We start from the raw sequence: 21660 nt of genomic DNA on the forward strand, positions 1-21660 counted from the left end.
TGTTTTTTAAAACAATTTCAATTATACTGGAAAAAGAAACATTAATTATAAGCATGTGTATTGTTAGTGCGTCACTGCAGTGAAGTGTGAATTTGGGCCCCCGCAGGAAACGGACCTGATCCATAGTGGGCAATCAGCATGTTAAAGCCCTACTCATCCTTTAAGGCCCAGCTTAAGTTTCTCCTTTGCGTTTATTTACTTCTCTAAAATTCATTACCACTATGTGGGCATTTAATGTGCATTGCTTTGTCTTTCCACATAGATCGTAAGCCCTTTGACGATAAGGGTTTTATTTATTTTCCCTGCAGTTCCAGGTGTATTGTTTAGTTGAGTAAAGGTTTGCATAAAAGGTATTAACCTGGAAATGAATAGAATGGGCTAGGTTTGAGAAATGTGATTCTCTTAGCAGACACTGTTTTAATTCGATGAATGAAGCAAAACTGATGTCTTAGGTTTTGAACTTTGAGAAGAGAGGTATCCTTGAATTTTCTAGAAATTAGCTATTTATGCATAAACGTTGGGATCCCAACGGGAGAACTGGATTTCATGTTTATATTTAATATGATGTGTTTCACCTTTATCTAGGACTGCCTTGTTGATTATCTTATAGTGATTTTGAAGATAATTTATTTTTAACTATGAACATTGTATTAACTTGATTTAGTATGCTATGATGGATGTGGATGATATAACTAAATACAGATACACTGTGGGACTTGGATGTCATCCATCCAAGAGTTTATAGAAACTAGAGGGTAAAATTATGTAACAGTTGGCTAAGATATATAGTCTATTAGGGTCATTGTTGGAGAATGATTATAAGACTTCTGATTATTGTGGCTCAGAAAAGGCATAGGAATTGGTAAAAGTCCAAAGATGTATAACTACCATAATCAGATGTAGTAGGAGTTCGTATGAACAGATTGGTTTGTACAGTCATGGTCTGCCAAAACAGAAGGGTAAGCCTTAAAGTTTAGGGGGAAAAATCATACAAAGTAGATAGCAAGATTATAGAATTCGTTATTTCTGAGAATATAAATAGGGTAAAAAGTACTTAGACTCATTAGAAGAGGATAAGTCTGTAATGAGATTAATGATACCTATGAGGATTAGTATTAGCCTTTTGTACTTGAGGTCACGGGAAACAACCATTCTGTCTCCAAACACCAGTCTGCTCCATGGACAGACAGATCAGGTAGCTCATGAAACTGACTCAGTATGGCCAACCCTAAGGGTGTTCTGTGGCAGTCTTCTTTGCTTGGCTGACTTTCGGTTCACCTGATGGATGATAACATGCAGTCCCAAAGGCTTCTTATCTGTAAAATTAATCACCCGGATTCTGGAAACCATAAGACAGGTGCACATAGAATAATATATATGATGATACTTTGGCAGAGTTGACAAAATTTCACTTTCTAGGACTTAGTTTAAGGCTCTTCCATCCGTGAAACAGTTTGGAATGATAAGCTTACCCCCTATTGTCATTGTCTTTGCTTGTTGACTGACAAAGGCAAACAAGGACAAATAAAAATTTCAGCTCCCTGTTCTGACATGGCTTTCATACTGATGAACAGACTGGTGAGTCAGATGACCAGCAACACAGTCGTGCTGCTAATAAAAAGCAGAGTCAACTGCTTTTCACTATTCTCCCACTCAACTCTAATGGCACTTAATACTAATGAGTAATCTAGTGCCAGGTGCCAGGATTAACGCTTTGGTTGGTTGGTAATCCTTCTGTCTAATAGTGAAATGGAGTCGAGGTTTCTAAATACGCCTGACAGCCTAAGGGTAGGTTTGCTGCTAAGTGATCACAGATAAATACTTTTTTCTACTATGGAAAATTTTTGACTCTTCCTCTAGGAGTAGTTTATCATAACCTTGTACAAAATAGTTGAACAAATATTTCATACTTTTTAAAATAAATACAACTGACATTTGGAGAGAGGAGAAGCTATAGCAAGGCCCATAGTCTTTTATCTGAAACTAGTGTGGTCAAATACATCTTAAAATTCAGAATTTTTAGGATTTTGTAAAGATAATAATACCACATACAACTCCCAGGTGGATCTGGAGCAGCACCTTCTAGTAAAACACATATTTCTGCAGCAGAAGGTATGAGTAGTCACACTAAGTGGGATCAATTCTATAAATAATTTCATGCCAGTTCAGGTCATATTTAATCAAGTGAGGTTTTGAGTTTTTTTTTGGAATTTGGAATTGAAGATGAGGGATTGTGGTTCTGTGCTTAAATTTGTCAAGCAGTATCTTTAGTTGACAGAATAGAATGATGGAGCTAGATGCATAAAATTAATTTCAAGATTTTTGGTTGACAAAGCAGAGTATAATTAATGACAGAGTTATCTCTGGGTTTCTAGGATTTGTACTGTGTTCGCAGTGACCTGGGGAACCTGCTCAAAGCCCTGGGTCGCTTGGAAGAAGCCAAGGTAGGTGTTTGATAGAACACATTTAAACATCAGTGTTATGAAAACTTGTACTTTTTGCCAAGTCTTCAACTCTTCATTGAGCTATCTTCACAAAACAGTCCTATGAAACTGAGGAAAACTGACGGCATGAATCACCTCAGACTAGAGCAGGGCCAGGCTTTGGCATACCTGTTCTAAATCTGGGGGTAAAGCAAGAACCTGAACATTTTGGAGCCTTTCTGCTGAGCTAGATCATCTTTATAACAATGGGCTCTGTCATGATCTTATGTGGGAATAAATAACATTCCTTCAAATCTGAGGCTTGCCTGCTGGTGACAAGCAGAGCGCCTGTGATTTGGCTCAAGACTCCTGTATGATGCAGGTGCCATTGAAAATGCTGCTCTTCTAAGTCCTTTGTGGCTTGTAAGTGGAGAAGAATTTCATCCAAATGTTACCCTGTAATACTGGCATTTAAAATTCTTATTTAACCTTCCTCCCTTCATCTTCCTCACCCTTTTTACAGTGGAAGAAAGGCTGTTAAATGATTGCAAATTAATAATTGGATCATCCTGCCCCTTGTCCCTGCTCCCTTCCCTAAGTTCCTTTTTCCTCTTTTCCAATCCTAGTTGTCTGCCTTCTTTTCTTCCTTACTTCCTTCTTTTATTCCTCCCCACCCCACCTCCTTTAAAAAAAAAAAAGTCAGAAGGACAAAGCTGGTTTGTTTGGGAAATGGACTGATCGAAAGAAAACTTGCCAAAGTGGAAAGGTGGCTTTTAGCATTCTGTGTTTTCAAATAATGAATTTGAACACCAGGTTGGGTTAATAAAGCTTTTGGTATAATTTTAAATTAAATTTATAAATGAAATTGTCTTGTTACAAGCCACCTTACGCAACCGCGCTGCAGGGGTGAGGAGTGGGGAGAAACCAGAATGCTTCTGAAACTCCCACCTGTTGCTCTGAGCCCCACGCGCATGCTAATGCGTGGAGTGTATGCGCAGCGTAGCTGTCTGTTTGACTGCTTCATCCAGGGAGGGAGAAGGCTTTTTCAGCACCATCTAATATTAAAAGGCACTAGTTTTAAGTGCATAGCTCGTAAATTCTGCTGACACTTTGGATTAACCTTATGTAGGTTTCCAGCTAATGAACTGTAATTGATTTCAATCTTAGCTGATAAATCTAATTGGTAATTTATAGAACAAATACTTGATAAGCTTCTATTAATTGTCACCCCACCAAGCGGACAGCTAACATGAATTGCACTTCACTGCAGCTTTAGAGATCGGTTTAGGCTGAGACATTGCGCCTGCCTTAGGTTGCTGACTTCTTTATTTCAGAGCTCTGGAGACACCTAGTTTGAAAAATGTTATTCTGTTTTTGTGAGAACTTAGCGAACAAGAAAATACTCTTGAGTGAAATGCAATGTATTTCTTTTGTAATCAGTGCATTTGAAAATTCAAGCCAGCATATTCCTAGTAGATGGAAGCAAAATTAAGTTGTCTTTGTAGAAAATGAAGAGCCTTTCTTCCAGCAAAAATCCCCGCTGTATGCAATAGCCCTGATTAACCCTCTCCCTTCTGCATGTTTCCCATATTACAGACTTGAGACTGTCCTCATTCCCATATGTAATAGACATCCAAAGAATTTCAATTGCTTTGTTGAACTTTTACTAATGATCTTGTTTTTATTTTCTCTCTTGTTTTTGGTTTTTCACCATTGATATTGTATTTAGAAGGTTTCAGGTGGGTGAAACCTCCTATTCCATGCGTAAGGTGCCTCGCTGAAGGGAGCTCGAGGCCTGGATCTAGGGCAGACACACACCTCCTCCTCTTCCAGCAAGGAACGCACCGAAAAGTCACATGATGAGAAATATGGTAACGGGTTTGTAACTGCCACAGCAAAACAATTTGCCTCCATGCCTGAATCTTCTGTCTTGTGGCTTCAGAAACAGCTTAAAATAATTTTATTTACGAGCAAGTTATGTAAGAGAATGTTTTATACTATAGCCACAATTCTGTCAAAAATAAGTAAAAGTTAATTGATATTAAAAATTATTAGAGATAATTTACTAGTAAAAGCTTCTAACTCTTCTTGTTGTTCATTTTTTTCCTTTTTTCTTCTTTGTTTGGATTGCAGCATTCTGCTCTTCTGATGATGCGCTGTGACCCTGCAGTAGCGCAAAGGCTGCGCAGCGTTAATGCGCGATGCGTGCGAATGAGCCCCTGTGAACGGTTGACTAGATGAGTAATCTGATTGACTGGCTCCCTCAGTCCTATTCTGTAGCCTTTTTGGATAAAATTGGGTTTTAACATACCTCGAGTCCAACTAATCTCATTAAACAAATATTCTCTATGGGCCTGTCTAGTAGATTAATGGATCTGGTTGGCCGTTTGCTGCGTCTAGGGGTGTTCTATGTAGCGCAGCAGTTCGCAGCGATTGCGCAGTGCGATGCTGTTAGGTTGCGCAAGCGATGTTTGCGCTCGCATTACAGGGACCTCAACCTAGGTGCAATCCTGTCATATGAGGTTTCAGCTTCAGTCCCCCTTGGGAGACAGGGGCATTGTGAGGATGTGACTGGTAGCCTGGCCTTGTGATAGCTGTCTGACTTGGCGGGAAGGCATTTTTCTCCTCAGTAGCATAGTTTTGATGTTAGTGAGGAACATTGTTTACTTAGAGCAGCACTTCCCAAAATGTGTTTTATAGTATTCTCATAAAATGCTCAATAAAAGAAGAGTTCCATGGTCAACGAAGTTCAGGGACCCCTGTGTATACTATTAAAGGCTTAGGGAAGTCCTGTAGTCAAGAAACCTGTTTTCTCTTTTCCTAATTTATTTGGTCATGAAAGCCTTTTTTCTAGTGATACCTATTAACATGTCTTAGAACACACTTTGGGTAACTGGGTGGGGGTGGGGTGGGTGGGTAGGGGGTGGAGAAGAACTTGGCCTTAAGTGGTGCCTTCTAGATACCACTTGAAAACAGAGTGAGAGCCCTTAGGTGTTCAGATAAGAGAAGTCCAGCATAGAGTCTTAGGTACCTGACTTCCCTGTTAAGTCCTAGTGTAAGGGCTGGCCATTGGTTGGCAGAACTGAACATGGTGGTTTGCACCTGGGTTCTGGTGGCGCAGGCGCAGGAGCAGCCAGCTGTGGCAGCGCATTAGTTTTGGCGCAAGCGAGCCTATGCTGCAGGGTCACTTTTGGCTGGTCAGAGAAGGAATAATGATATCACCTTCTTCCCCTCCCCACCCCAATCTTTTTTTTTTCCCTTTACGAATTTTCCCCTTTCCCTTTACCTCCTTTCCCTCCCATCTTCTTTCATTAACCCCTCCTAAGGCATGTTATTTGAAAGCAATTGAGACGCAACCGAACTTTGCAGTAGCTTGGAGTAATCTTGGCTGTGTTTTCAATGCACAAGGGGAGATTTGGCTTGCAATTCATCACTTTGAAAAGGTTAGTTGTTAAATTAATAATTGGTATTTATGAAGTGCTTATGTATGCAGGGTGTGTTTGCTAGAACTAAATAACAGGCCTTAACCAGTCACATAGTATCTTTGTTTTTCTGACAGTACTGCACCATTTGCTGGATGGTGTATGGCAGTTTCTAGTTTTGCACTGAAAAAACATACTTAGTAATTAAAACCTCTTTAAATGGATAGCTTTACTGTAAAGAAGCACGGTCTCTTGGTGAAAAGATGCATTCCAGATCTGGGGCAGGAAATGTACAAAATGAATTTGAAGTGCCTTGTCATACTAGAAAGCAAGGAAGTTTTGATATTTTTATGTCAGAAGGACTCAGGAGGCAACTGAAAGAGGCTCCTACTGGCTAAAGATGGGAGTTGAATGTCAGGAATAATAAATGAAATGTATTGAAACTTATCAAATACATTCAAATCCATGAGTTCATAATTATACTAATAAGAAATTCATTGGTCACTTTTGAAAGATAAGGAGCAACTCATTTTGAAACTGGTTGAAAAGTTGTCCTCTCTCTCCAGTATGGAACTGGACATCAGGAGTTTCTAAGTGTTCTGGCTAATAAATGAAGAGGGAATGATAGAATATCACCAGTAATAAATTCAGGCATTTATCAGTGGCAAAAAAAGACAACTAGGCATTTTGTACTTTGTGATAGAAGTAAATAGTTCCACCAGTGAAGTAGCCTTGCAAAAAGGGAAAAGAACCTAAATCTGATTAAGTTTATAATTCTCACTACCAATTTACAGGAGATACATGGGACAAGGAAACATAAAATCCAAACTAATGGGAAGCTGTGTAGGACAATGATCTGATTTCTTCAACAAATTACAGAAATAAAAATGGAGACTTAAATCAAACTTTTAATTTAAAAGATTAAAAGAAACTCACAAAGGCATGTTGACAAATTGTATGGGTCTTATTTGGATCCTGAATCAATGATACTGAGAAATTGGACCACTGAATAGATATTTGATACTAAGGAATTGCTGTCTTTTTTTTTAAAGCTGTGATATTGGTATTGTGGTTATATTAGGAGGAAAAATTATTCCCATATTTTTGAAATATTTTTGGATGAACTGTTATGTCTGGGATTAGCTTAAATGACCTGGGAAGTGGCAGGAGTTTGGTTGGAATATAGATTAAATAAGATTGAAAGTGATTTTTTAGTTGTTGAAGCTGGATAATGGAGACCTGGGGGCTTGCTATATTCCGCTGCTTTTGTATATATTTGAAATTTTCCATAGTAAAAAGTTAAGTTTTGAAGGGTGGACATCTATCACTCTAGACAATCTAAGTTAAGAGCATCATGCTATCTACTACAGAGTTGCCATCTAAGTGAAGAGGAAGTGTTTTTAATGAATCTTAAATATATTCATTTACTCATTGTCTTTACCTTTTCAAGATTTCAGTTCAGGTTTCCACTTATTACACTATAAGAGTGCCTACTCTCTTGCTCAGAGGTTCTCTACCTTGGTTGCACATGAGGAACTTGTAAAGATGTGGAGGTCCTGGCCCCATTTTCAGAGGGTCTGATTTAACTGGCCTGTGATGGAGCCATTTAGGAGGTGAATTCTAATATGCTGCCAGGGTTGAGAATTACTGCTCTCGATATATCTGGTCATATTTTAAGACAGCTTCAGAACTATCTGGCTGAAAACACTTAATGCCTAGTATGTTCTTGAAGTAATGTATTTTACTGAGTATACGGCTCTAATTACATATCTTACTAAGGTCTGAGTATACAGTTGTAGTTACTGAGGTGTATATTTCCTTTTTCAGTTAGAGCTGCTGCTGCTTCCTGCCATTGGTTTTTTCTTAGAAGAGTTAGGCTGATTAATCGAGAATAAAATAGGGCCAAACCATTAGAACTATTCAGCTTAATAAAATTGGAGCAGACCCAATTTAAAATTTTTCCCTTTAGGACACATTTTGCTCTTACATTGCATGGGAAGTTATTTTGATAATGTTGATATTATGAATAATGAGTGGGTACTAAAATAATTGGATTTTAAAAAGGAAAGAAATAAAATTTGATCATATTAGAAAATGTAATTGGAGGTCTAAAATTGTCTCAGAGTAAAACATTATAATTGGAAAGTTAATCTGAAATCCTAACTTGCTCTAAGTAACTGTCTTGTAATTTTTAGGCAGTCACCCTTGACCCCAATTTTTTGGATGCTTATATCAATTTAGGAAATGTCTTGAAAGAGGCACGGATTTTTGACAGGTGAGAGCATGTTCTATTTGGAGTCTTTGTTGTATCAACACTTGAGAGTTTGGCCTGAAATTATGACAATGGTTCATTGAAATACACTTTCCTTTTCTACCATGTTGCTTTCCTCTGATCAGGTTTGCTATGTTACCTTTTATTATAGGTTTATTATTGCCTGACTTCTCATTGTTGGTTTTTCACAAAACCATTATCCTTCTCACTAGAAATTTAGTTGAAATTTCCTTTATTGTAAAATTGTTGAAATGGTTACCTTTTTGACTAAATTATTCCTTTTGATTTGATTCACAAAGCTAAGTAAATCCTGACTTTTAACTTTTTATTGTTGTTGTCAAAGGAAAGCCTGTTTCTTATGTGGGAATAGAAAAATTTTCAGTGTAAAAATACATTTTATAAATGTGCAGTTTTTATTTGAAGTATAGTATGGCATGTATTAATTGTAAATAGTTGCAATTCATTGATATGCTTTGATGCAGTATAGCATGAATTAATTGTAAAAAAGCGTCCATTAAAAGTTAGTTGCAGTGTGTGTGTGTGTGTTTTCTTTATTTACAGAGCTGTGGCAGCTTACCTTCGTGCCCTAAGTTTGAGTCCAAATCATGCAGTGGTACATGGCAATCTGGCTTGTGTATACTATGAGCAAGGCCTGATAGACCTGGCAATAGACACCTACAGGCGCGCCATTGAACTGCAACCACATTTCCCTGATGCTTACTGCAACTTAGCCAATGCTCTCAAAGAGAAGGGCAGTGTAAGAATTTTTATTCAGTCTTATTTCTTTGTTACCGGGTAGGATTAAAAAGTCTTTTTTTGTAAATATTGTTATTAATATTAGGGGGGAGGATATAGCTCAAGTAGCAGAGTTCATGCTTAGCATACACGAGGTCCTGGGTTCAATCCCCAATGCCTCCATTAAAAACAAATAAGTAAATAAACCTAATTCCACCCCCCCCACCAAATAAAAAAGAATATTGAGGCAGTAAATTGTTTTACTTCGGAGTTTCGGTTGAGAGGAAGAATAGCAAAAAATAACTATTTTCTGGAATACTACCAGTCATTAGGCTTAACTGAGCAATTGCTAGAATAGTATCCGGGGTGGCTCTGTGATTCCTCTGTAAAGGTTTCAAAAAGTTTGTTTTGTTTTTTAGGTTGCCGAAGCAGAAGATTGTTATAATACAGCTCTCCGGCTGTGCCCCACCCATGCAGACTCACTGAATAACCTAGCCAATATCAAACGAGAACAGGGAAACATTGAAGAGGCAGTTCGCTTGTATCGTAAAGCGTTAGAGGTATGTTGAGGATGGTGTTGCTGGGTATTTTGTCTGTGTGGTAGTAGAGGGAAGGCAGTTAAGTTTGCCATGTCATCCATCTCTTTTGTCAAAATAAGTAGTGGTTGAGTCATTTGTTGAACAGTAATTGGGTACCTAAGGTATGAGTGAGGTCCTGTGTGACATTTAAGAAAATCCTTAACACTGAGTTTGTTATTTTATGGGTAGATTAGATCTGTACACACAAAAAATTAAATAGTAAGCTATAGTTCAAGAGAAGTTACCAATAAGTATACAATTTCAGTGCCTAATGGCTGTAATGTTGGTTGGTAGGTGTGATAGGAATTTTGAAGAGAAGGATTCTGGAGTTATCAACATAAACTAAGATGAGGAGAGGTCTGCCTCATTATGTTTTGAAGCAAGGAGGGGTATAAAATAAAGGAAGAGGTAGAATTTGAACTACTCGGCTTTAAAAAATGAATGGACTTGGAGGATGTGGAGAGAAGTGTAGGGATATAAAGGTACTTGAGCAAAGTTCTTGTGGTAAATTATTACTTCTGTGTTAGCAGGTTTTTAAAAAAAAATCTCAGTTATCATCTTGACTCTTTATAGGTCTTCCCAGAGTTTGCTGCTGCCCATTCAAATTTAGCAAGTGTATTGCAGCAGCAGGGAAAACTGCAGGAAGCTCTGATGCATTATAAGGAGGCTATTCGGTAAGAAACTCACAGCCTTAAAGTCTTTACAGAAACAGACTCGCAGACTTAGTAAACAATCTTATGGTTACCAGGGAAAGGGGGTGGGAAGGGATAAATTTGGGAGTTTGAGATTTACAAATGTTAGCCACTGTATATAAAAATAAATTTTAAGAAGTTTCTTTTGTATAGCACAGGGAACTATGTTCAATATCTTGTAATAACCTTTAGTGGGAAAAAATATGAAAATGAATATATGTATGTGTACGCGTGACTGGGACATTGTGCTATATGCCAGAGATTGACATATTGTAATTTACTGTAGTTCAATAAAAATATAAAAAAGAATTTTAAGAAGTTTTTAAATGTCTGGCATTTGGCACATTTGGCATGTGGGACTTTTAATGACAGCGGACTAAATTAACATTATAGGGGGTTAAAGGTTTTTGTACTAGATAAATAAAATCTTTGTCTTCTTTAGAATCAGTCCTACCTTTGCTGATGCCTACTCTAATATGGGAAACACTCTAAAGGAGATGCAAGATGTGCAGGGAGCCTTGCAGTGTTACACTCGTGCCATTCAGATTAACCCTGCATTTGCAGATGCCCACAGCAATCTGGCTTCCATTCACAAGGTACTACTGTTGATTATAATATGTGCATCTTGGCACCTAATGTTCAATGTTAGGAAAAAATTTTTAACCATCTCACTTTATTTTTTTCCCCAGGATTCAGGGAATATTCCAGAAGCAATAGCTTCTTATCGCACCGCTCTGAAACTTAAACCTGATTTTCCTGATGCTTATTGTAATTTGGCTCATTGCCTGCAGGTAAAAGAGTAACAGGCCAGTAATTGGCTTTCAGGGTTGTAATCACTTTTTAATTGTTATGTGCCATACTAATCCAAGCCTGGCTAGAGACAGTGTTTTTTTAATAGGTCATCTGACGTTACTGTAGGCCAAAGACATAAAATGTTAAGTCCTGGAATAAGGGTTTCTGGATAATAACTTATTTTTGCCTCCTCTAGATTGTCTGTGATTGGACAGACTATGATGAGCGGATGAAGAAGTTGGTCAGCATCGTGGCTGACCAGTTAGAGAAGAATAGGTTGCCTTCTGTGCATCCTCATCATAGTATGCTGTATCCTCTTTCTCATGGCTTCAGGAAAGCTATTGCTGAGAGGCATGGGAACCTCTGCTTGGATAAGGTGTGATTCTTCTGTTTTAATCCTTTTGTTGTTAAGTAAAATACAGACACAGAAAACTACACAACTCAAATATATGGCTTAATAAGCTCTCATCAGGTGAACACCTCCCAAGCTGAGAAATGAAACTTTGTGAGCCAGCCCAGAAGCCCCTTCCATTGTGTCCTGTCTTGATCATGATCCCTTCCACTGAAATACTAACAAGACACTGATGGTGTTTTCATTATTTTAAAGCCATAATTTTTAGTAAAGTGTTTGGTATTTTATACTCACTTTTGAGAATTAGATCACTACTTGATCAAAGATGGGAATTTGCTCAGCAGAATAGAGTGCTAGGTGTAATTCTGTTTTTAAAAAATGTTTCCCTGCAGAATTTTCTAAAATGAAGGGTTCGTTATGCTCTGTCCACACTACCTCCTTTCTCCAAGTTTTAGATTTGCTTGGGCTGTTTTATAGGCCTCAGGAACAGGTCAGAGTATGAAGCTTACTATATAAACTGCTAAGGTTGCATTGAACTGGCTATATGAATTAAAGAAATTTTCTGAGCAAACCATCCCCAACATGTGTGAGATGTAGTTTTGGTGTTGCGTTTTTAGTCAGTTTTCCTAGATGAAAATTTACATATAGACTCAACTAACAAGCATTGAATTCCACTGATAGATTAATGTCCTTCATAAACCACCATATGAACATCCAAAAGACTTGAAGCTCAGTGATGGTCGACTGCGTGTAGGATATGTGAGCTCTGACTTTGGGAATCATCCCACCTCTCACCTGATGCAGTCTATCCCAGGCATGCACAATCCTGATAAATTTGAGGTAAGACTGATGTTTTCCTAGAATCACTATTTATAAAACCAAACACACAGTGGTGGCTTTATTATCACCATTAAGTGTTAAGCCCAGTGTGTGTTTTGGAAAGAGTTGAGCCACGGTTATTAAATATACTATGTGCTGCCTTTCAGGTATTCTGTTATGCCCTGAGCCCAGATGATGGCACAAACTTCCGAGTGAAGGTGATGGCAGAAGCCAATCATTTTATTGATCTTTCTCAGGTTGGTGATACTCTTATACTTCCAACTTTAATTTTGAGCCAGTAGTGAATAAAACTATTGGTGTATACCTTGTATCTTGCATGATAGGTATTTAACATCAGCTACTACATACACATCGGCAATTGCTTTGATCTTATTTGCTTGATTGTTTACATTTATTACATTACATTTATAATCAGCATGGGTTTTGCTGAGGTTGCAAATGAAATAGAAATGGGGTATATTTGTGCTTAGACATAGAACTTTTCTGGAGATTGAGCTAGCACTTGTGACAGATAACTAATATTAACTGAATAAATTGAACAAAATGGTGGTTTAGAGGAAGAACAAATAGATCATTTAAAGGGCCTTTGCATTTGGTTATCTTTATCTTTATTTCTGTGCTTGCTCCATTACTGTTTCCTCCAGGAGCAAAGGTTCTATGATAGATTAAGATTGGAACCTGTGAGGGAATTTATTTGCTGAAGGTATATAGACTAGAGTTTTTTCTTATAGACTTTGGCCACTTTGGTGACTAGTAGAAGTATGTAATGTATATCTAGTAATGCATTTATGAATCATAGAAGTCCTAGCAAAAGGGTTGTGAGACCCTTGCCATTTCATAAATAATGTGTACCAATATCTTTTGCATTGGTAGCTGTTGCTTTGGAAGTATACCTGACCATTCTTGATGTAGGGTTGGACTCCTTGTGACCAAGGAGCTACTGCCCTCCACCTTCAGGGACTCACTCCTTATTGACTGACGTCTAAACTCTTTAAAAAATTATTTATTAATTACATTAATTGAAATCTAGTTGACATACAATATTATGTTACTTTCAGATGTACTACATAGTTAATTGACATTTGCACACATTATGAAATGATCACCATGATAAGTCTAGTAACCATCTGTCCCCATACAAAGTTACTACAATATTACTGACCATTTTCCTTATGCTGTATATTATATCCCCGTGGCTTGCTTATTTTATAACTGGAGGTTTGTACTTGTTAATCCTGTTCACCTATTTTGCCCCCTCAACCCCTTCCCTCTGGCAACCACCCATATGTTCTCTGTATCTGAGTCTGGTTTTGTTTTGTTTTATTTGCTTATTTGTTGTTTTTTAGATTCCATAGGTAAGTGAGATCATACAGTATTTGTTTTTCTCTGTCTGATTTATTTCACTTAGCATAGTACACTCTAGATCTATCCATGTTGTCACAAATGGCAAGATTTCTTTTTTTCCCCAATGGCTGAGGAATATTTCATTGTGTATATATATATCACATCTTCTTTATCCATTCATCTATCGACGGACGCTTAGGTTACTTCCATACCTTGGCTATTATAAATAATGCTGCAGTGAACATTGGTGTGCATATATGAAGTCTAAACTCCTCAGCATGGCCTTTACAACCTTTCTGAGTTTGACTGCAACCTTGTTTGCCAATGCTTTTCACCCACCATTCGCCCTCTGTACCAAATAGAAGTGATCTTCTCACCATTTTTAAAGCAACCATGGACTTTACTCTGGTTCTTCATTCATATAGTTCTTTGTGAGATTGTATTCTGTCCAGCTCCCTCAAACTCCTACCCATCTTTGAAGGCCCATTTCAGATATCAGCTCCTCTAGGAAGCCTTGTTCATACATTCTGTTTGGAAGTAAACTCTCCTTCCTCTGTATCCTGTTTTTGTAATGCTTTGGGCCCATTTTAATGGCACTTAACTATATTTTTACCTTGCATTAATGTCTTTTGTGTTCTTGCTACTTCTGCAACTGGAAATTTGAATTTTGTTTAATACCATTAAGACTAGTTGAATTAGTCTGAGATTATACGTAGTAAGACCTCATTTTTGTATTCCATAGATTCCATGCAATGGAAAAGCAGCGGATCGCATCCATCAAGATGGTATACACATTCTTGTAAATATGAATGGTTATACCAAGGGTGCTCGAAATGAACTCTTTGCTCTCAGGCCAGCTCCTATTCAGGTAATGGAAATAATAATAATCACTTACGGTGTTTATTGGGCTAAGAAGACAGTGATGTGTTTTTTCCTCCCTCTGGTTACCTTGCATTTGAAATAATAGGGTAGACACTCTTATGAAAAAAAGTGTGGTTCTTGAAAATGCACAGGGGAAAGAAATTTTGAGTGTAGACCACCATGCCCACAGGTACATGTATATGGAGACGTGCCATTTGTAGTTGGGTATGAACAGTTTTGTCTTGTAAATTGGAAAAACGTTTTAACATTTAGAAGGTTAGTCTAAAATATTACTTGATTGCTCTAGGCTAAAGAAGTCAACACTCCTTGTTTTTTTTGTTTACTTATTTAATTTGGACCCTTTTTAGGAAGGTTCTTAGTTTCTGGTATGAATTTTTTTTTTCTTTTAGGCAATGTGGCTTGGGTACCCTGGGACTAGTGGCGCACTTTTCATGGATTATATCATCACTGATCAGGAAACTTCACCTGCCGAAGTTGCTGAGCAATATTCTGAGAAACTGGCTTATATGCCCCATACTTTCTTTATTGGTGATCATGCTAATATGTTCCCTCACCTGAAGGTAGGTAGAAAAACAGTGCTATGGGGGAACTGCAAAGAACTGTAGTCATTTATTTCCTTGCTGTTGTTTTCATGCATCCTAAAAGACATGTCTGAAACTTTTTCCGGTTAGAAAAAAGCAGTCATCGATTTCAAGTCAAATGGGCACATTTATGACAATCGGATTGTGCTGAATGGCATCGACCTCAAAGCATTTCTTGATAGTCTACCAGATGTGAAAATTGTCAAGGTCAGAACCTGGTCAATATTGTCATTGAAATAAAGTTATCTGCATTTGGGATCTTTTCCCTAATGGTGTATTTTGTGTAATTATTTTAAGATGAAATGTCCTGATGGAGGAGACAATGCAGACAGCAGTAATACAGCTCTTAATATGCCTGTCATTCCTATGAATACTATTGCAGAAGCAGTTATTGAAATGATTAACAGAGGACAAATTCAGATAACAATTAATGGATTCAGTATTAGCAATGGACTGGCAACTACCCAGGTGAGAAGAGATTAATAGAACATAATATGTACCACCACGTAAGCATGCTATTTTCTTTAAATCTCAACTCTAGGAGATAAGCATCATTATTTTTGTTTTATGGATGAGAAGATGAATTCAGTGAAAATTGGCATCTTATATAGGTTTGTTTGATTTAAAAAGTCTCTCAGATTCAGCCAGCAGGTTACTTCGTGAGAGTCTTCTGTGCTAATACCTTGTTACTCCCTGCCTGTGGTTTTACTCTCATCAGTGGTGAACTGTCTGTAGGCATAGTACTGTTTCTTGATTCTGTAACTCACCTTTTCCCCAGGTAAATCTTACTTATCTTTAAGACTTTCAGTTCAGACAGCTCTTCCAGGAGTCCATTTCTGTCTGTATCCCTAATGTCCCCTCCCCTGCTCCATTAGTACCTGTCTTCTCTGCTTCTGTAATATTTGGGATATATCTTTATGTCCAGCACAACATGTTATAATTCCTTGGGTTTGTATGTATTCTCCACTGAATTGAATTACTTTAGGACCTGTCTCCTAGTCACAGTAATGTAGTATGTGGTCAGTAAATACATATTGCATACTTGAATAAGTGAATATGTAGGTCTGTCAGGAGATCATAAGGTAAGGATCTCTGACCTCTTAGCAGTAAATAGTTTTAGTGGTGTAACAGTTTATACAAAGGGTGCTTGAAGTGAACTCTTTGCTCTCAGGCCAGCCCCTATTCAGGTAAAGGAATTAATCACTCACAGTGTATACTGGACTAAAAAGATAATGGTATGTTTTTTTTCCCCCTCTCATTTACTGGCCTTTGAAACAATAGGGCAGACATACTTGGCTTAAGAAAAGAAGTAAAATTCTTCAAGTGTACAGGGACAAAGAATTTTGAGTGTAGAACACAATGCCCATATGTATGAAATGTCCTTACACACCAGGAATAGTCACATAACAATGTAAGGCAGTATCCAGATATGTGGGAATTGCACGATAGGACTGTAATTGTGTACCTAGATGCTCAGAAATGGTGATGATCAATGTGAGGAGAGGTAGTCTTAGTAGAGATCATTTGAAAGAGTAATTTAAGTTTAGCCTTAAAAGGTGGATGTGATTTAGAAAAGAGTGAGCAAAAGCTTGAATTAATAGGGTTTTGAAGAGAACTTTCTGGCTAGAGTGAGAAGTTCATAGTGCAGTCCCCCCCCAATTGAGATAATGCTGTAACTTTTTTCCTTTTTTTTTTAACTTAATACGTCATGAATATTTTCTCATTATAGTTCAGTGACATAACTTTTAATAGTTATACCACTTTGCATCATGAGGATTTTTTATTGATTAAAGAATATTGGACTATATTCATTTTAAATATAATCATCATACTCTTTTTCTTGTTCTAGATTAACAATAAGGCTGCCACTGGAGAGGAGGTTCCCCGTACCATTATTGTAACCACACGTTCTCAGTACGGGTTACCGGAAGATGCCATTGTGTACTGTAACTTTAATCAGTTATACAAAATTGACCCTTCAACTTTGCAGATGTGGGCAAACGTGAGTATACAGAGAGTCATTTATTTATTTATTTATTTTTATTTTATTTATTTTTACTTTTTTTTAGTGAAGTATAGTCAGTTTACAATGTGTCAATTTCTGGTGTACAGCATAGTGCTCAGTCATACATGAATATACGTATATTCGTTTTCATATTCTTTTTCACCATAAGCTACTACAAGATATCGAATATAGTTCCCTGTGCTATACAGTGTGAACTTGTTTATCTATTTTATATACACCAGTCAGTATCTGCACATCTTTGAGATTCATTATTAATGTGTAGAAAATACTACTCTGTATATAAGCCACCCGGCTGAGGTTGCTCCCCCAGCCTCCATTCAGGAGCTATTGTGCTCTTTTTTTTTTTTTAAAACATTTTTTTAATTGAGTTATAGTCATTTTACAATGTTGTGTCAATATTGTGCTCATTTCTAATCTTTGAAAGAAACAGTTTGAGATTTTTCAACTATTTTTAAATTTCTCTTTCAAGTGCCTAATAGCACATCGTGAACCTTTTAAATTTATGTATTCAAAAGCAAGGATCAGCAAACTTTTTCTTAAAGAGCCAGATGGTAAATATTTTCTTTTTTGGGGAGGTGGGTGGGGGAAGTAGTTAGGCTTAGTTATTTATTTATTTTTAGAGGAAGTACTGGGGATTGAACCCAGGACCTTGTGTATGCTAAGCCTGGGCTCTACCACTTGAGCTATACCCTCCCCCCTCCAGGTGGTATTTTCGGTTTTGCAGTCGTACTCAAGACATATCTGCTTGCCTCTGCCATCAAAGCAGGAAAACAGCACATTCTTTATGTAAGCGAGTGTGTGTAGCTATGTTGTAATAAATTTTTATTTACAAAAACAGGCAACATAGAGGGAGGGTATAGCTCAGTGGTAGAGCATGTGCTTAGCATGTATGAGGTCCTGGGTTCAATTCCTGGTTCTTCTGTTAAAATTAAAAAAAAACCCCAAAACCTAATTACCTCACCCCCCAGTAAACAAACAAACAAACAAACAAACAAAATTTGTTTAAAAAAGACAACATGCCAGATTTGGCTCACAGGCTGTAGTTTGCCAGCCTATGGTCTAAACTGATAGAAAAGCTGTTATGTACATCCACCCGTGTTTAACAGCATTCTTGCAGTATTGTAGAGTTAGAACCAGGAAAGAATCGGGATATGCTGTTACTTCTTAGTCAGTTCGTCAGACCAGTTTGCATAAGCGGGACTTCTGAAGGTTCTAAACTTTGCTGTCCAGATCTGGCTGTTATTCCATAGTGCTGAAGTGGAGACAGTTCTTGATTGATCTTTCTTCTGATTAATGTCTGTTGTTTTTTGTTTGTTTTTGTGTATAAAGGAGAGGAGGTGGAGGAGGAGAAGAGGAAGCAGATGAGTACAGGTTTACTATCCCTTAATCTTCACTTCCTCATTTCAAAAAACCTGAAAACCAAAAGCTTGTTCATAAGTTTATGACAAATTTATTTGGCAGCAAACCTACCTGAACTGATGTTAGGCTGTTTATGGTTCTTTATTTATTTCATTTAGTATGAATATTCCTGTATCTCAGTGTGGAGATACTAATATGTTAATTTATGGGCAGCTGCCACTGAGGATGTTATGTAATTTATATACACTGTACTATTTAAAAAAACCTGAAATATTCTAAATTCTGAAATCCATCTGTTCTCATGGCTTTCAGAGAAGGGATGGTGAACTTGTACATTGCATAGATGTAGATATAAATTAGAGGTTGGCAAACTATGGCCTGTGAGCCAAGTCCAGTCCACTGCCTGTTTTTGTAAATAAAATTCTATTGACACGCAGCCATGCCTACTCATTTGCATATTGTCTGTGGCTGCTTTCTAGTGGCAAGGGCAGAACTGGGTAGTTATGGCAGAGTCTGTACTGGCATCAAAGCCAAAAATACTTGCTCTCTGGTCCTTTGCAGAAAAAGTGTGCTGACCCCTGATCTAGATTGGGCAAATAAAGTTTGGCAGGTGTGAGCTAACTTTATTTGTTGTGTCATGACGGGGGATTTAAAATGTGAAATGGAAAATTCCTAGCTCACAGACAAAAACCACTGTTAGTATCAATTCCCACTGGACATAGCTGTCTCAGATTTTGCCAATTAGTAACTTGTGTCTTCTTGCATCAGTCTTCTCTTTCTTTGAACTCTCTCTGGGGACAGCTAAGCAGAACAGGAACCTATAATTCAGTTGATCTAATTCACCTATGTGAAGAAAAGACAAGTTCACAGAAAGACTTAAATTCACAGTAGGCTGCTATTTGGGTAAAAAGAATAGAGTGTGGTAGAATTATTAGAGATCTATAGGAGCCTTTCTTGAGAAGGCAGAGCTGCTATTAATACTTGTTCTTGTTTTCCCTATTTTAGATTCTGAAGCGCGTTCCCAATAGTGTACTGTGGCTGTTGCGTTTTCCAGCAGTAGGAGAACCTAATATTCAACAGTACGCACAAAATATGGGCCTTCCCCAGAACCGTATCATTTTTTCACCTGTTGCTCCTAAAGAGGAACATGTCAGGAGAGGCCAGCTGGCTGATGTCTGCCTGGACACTCCACTCTGTAATGGTCACACCACAGGGATGGATGTCCTCTGGGCAGGGACACCCATGGTGACTATGCCAGGTGAGTAGCTGATAAATCATTGGAATCTTCCTGGTTCTTTTTAAAATCTCCTTTGGGGGAGACACATCCAGGTGAAGTTGTGCATACTAGAAGCAACAATTAGGGTAAGATGATAGAAAATGAGACTTACTCAATTCTGAGCACTCCTCATCTATGTTGTATGGATATTTAACATAAATAACATTAGCAACTGTGCTATTTGCATTCTCAAATGTGCAGTTGTTTTATTTCTCATTGCAGGAGAGACTCTTGCTTCTCGAGTTGCAGCTTCCCAGCTCACTTGTTTAGGTTGCCTGGAGCTTATTGCTAAAAATAGACAAGAATATGAAGACATAGCTGTGAAGCTGGGAACTGATCTAGAATAGTAAGTAAACCTTTACATGCATAAATTATATGATGAAGTGAAAGAAATAAGGAAAATTTAGAGAGAATGTAAGTGTTGTAAAATGAAGTCATAAAATAAGGGTAATATAAAATAAGTGAATTTATTGTGTGCTGTCTGGATGGGAGAAGAATTTTTTGAACTTGCTTAAGTGAATTGATCAATAGGTTTTACTACGTAAAGAGTAAATGGCTGATTAAAAAAGTAAGTCAAGAAAATTAAAAGGCACGAAAATCAACTATTCTTCAAAAAACAAAAAAAGCAAACAAGATGGAAAAAAAATTTTGTTTCTTATGTCAAATATCAATAGCTTGGCTATATTAAGACTGAAGAACATTCACATTTTAAATCCCTTAATAGGAAAGTGAACAAGGAAATGACAGCTGACTGAAGTAGAAATACAAATGGTTAACAGAAAGTTCCAACCTCTGTAGTAGAAATGTAAGTTAAAATAACATTGAGGTATACCCATTATTTGGTATAAAAGATTTTTAATATGATACCAGTGATGAGGGAGCATTGGCGTCCTGGCTTTTTCATACATTTGTGAGTAAATCGGTACAGTATTTTCTCAAAGTTTTAAGAGCCTAACAAAAAAAGAAAGTCAGACCTTTGACCCTAATAATGCCCTATTAGTAATATTTGGGCATAACTTAAATGCCTCCAGATGGGTGGGAATTAGATGATGCTTTAGATAAATGCTTTATCCATACAGTAGAATAGTGTTTATCTCTTAAATGAGGTTTCTCTTTGGGTATTATGGGTGATTTTTTTTTTCTTCTTGTTTTTCTGAGATGTGGCATATTATGTAGAAGTTATGAAGAAGCACCCTCTTTGAGTCAGACTGCCTGGATTTGAATCCAGGCTCTCCCACTTAGAAGCTTTGTAACTTTGGACAAGTTAGGCTCTATGTGCCTTGGTTTTCCCATCTACAAAATGGGGACGAGTGATAGTACCTACCTTACAGAGGTGTTGTGAAGATTAAAAAAAAGTGTTCCATGTGAAGCACTTACAACCGTTCTTGGTACAGAGTTAGCATTCAACAGATGTATGTTAAGCATTTACTACTTTTAAATATCCTCCATTGAACATTATATACAGCTAAGAAAAACGATTAAGAAATTTGAGCCCAGGCATTAAAAAATACTGAGATTCATGTCCATCATCTCAGAGATAACTACAGTAAATAATTTAGTGGGTTTTTTTTTTTTTTTTTACTTTTTGGGAACTTAGTTGATTTCATACAATACTTTCCCCTGACATTTTGTTATGAAAAATTTCAGTTTTATAATAAACACTTACATACCTACTACCTAGATTCCGCCACTAATATTTTACTATACTCTCTTTAATCACATTTTTTTCCATCTGTTCACATTCCTATATCCATTTGGTAATCCATTTTAATTGATACATTTTGAAGTAAATTGCAGACATTGGTACTCTTCTCCCTAAATCGTTACCTAGAATGGACATCATTAACTTGACTTTAGTACTTGTTTTTTCTTTTGAGGCAGAATTTATATATGGTGGAATATTTAAATCTAAAGTGAATTTTGAGAGATAACTTTATAACCCCAATCTCCAACAAGATATAGAACATTACTGTCTCTCCATAAAGTTCCTTCACACCCCTTCTTAGACGGTCCTCCTCACCAACCCTCAGGGACAACCACTGTTGCTGAATTTTTTTTCCCCGCCATAGTTTATTTAGTTTTGCCT

General features: G+C 37.3%; 1 protein-coding gene across 2 annotated transcripts in view; it reads left to right on the forward strand.

Moving 5' to 3' along the window:
* Positions 1–21660, forward strand: part of OGT (O-linked N-acetylglucosamine (GlcNAc) transferase) — a 33285-nt gene that overhangs the window by 8198 nt on the left and 3427 nt on the right. For both annotated transcript variants that reach the window (XM_015250691.3, XM_015250692.3), the window contains exons 5-22: positions 2376–2444; positions 5750–5866; positions 8041–8120; positions 8679–8874; positions 9272–9412; positions 10004–10104; positions 10565–10718; positions 10812–10913; positions 11111–11290; positions 11948–12106; positions 12253–12342; positions 14193–14318; positions 14722–14892; positions 15004–15120; positions 15211–15381; positions 16763–16915; positions 19304–19556; positions 19797–19920. In XM_015250691.3, the coding sequence (XP_015106177.1) occupies positions 2376–2444; positions 5750–5866; positions 8041–8120; positions 8679–8874; positions 9272–9412; positions 10004–10104; positions 10565–10718; positions 10812–10913; positions 11111–11290; positions 11948–12106; positions 12253–12342; positions 14193–14318; positions 14722–14892; positions 15004–15120; positions 15211–15381; positions 16763–16915; positions 19304–19556; positions 19797–19920 (2504 nt within the window). The remainder of the gene's footprint in view (positions 1–2375; positions 2445–5749; positions 5867–8040; positions 8121–8678; positions 8875–9271; positions 9413–10003; positions 10105–10564; positions 10719–10811; positions 10914–11110; positions 11291–11947; positions 12107–12252; positions 12343–14192; positions 14319–14721; positions 14893–15003; positions 15121–15210; positions 15382–16762; positions 16916–19303; positions 19557–19796; positions 19921–21660) is intronic.

Source organism: Vicugna pacos, chromosome X, assembly GCF_048564905.1.
Source record: "Vicugna pacos chromosome X, VicPac4, whole genome shotgun sequence".
Classification (NCBI taxonomy): domain Eukaryota; kingdom Metazoa; phylum Chordata; class Mammalia; order Artiodactyla; family Camelidae; genus Vicugna; species Vicugna pacos.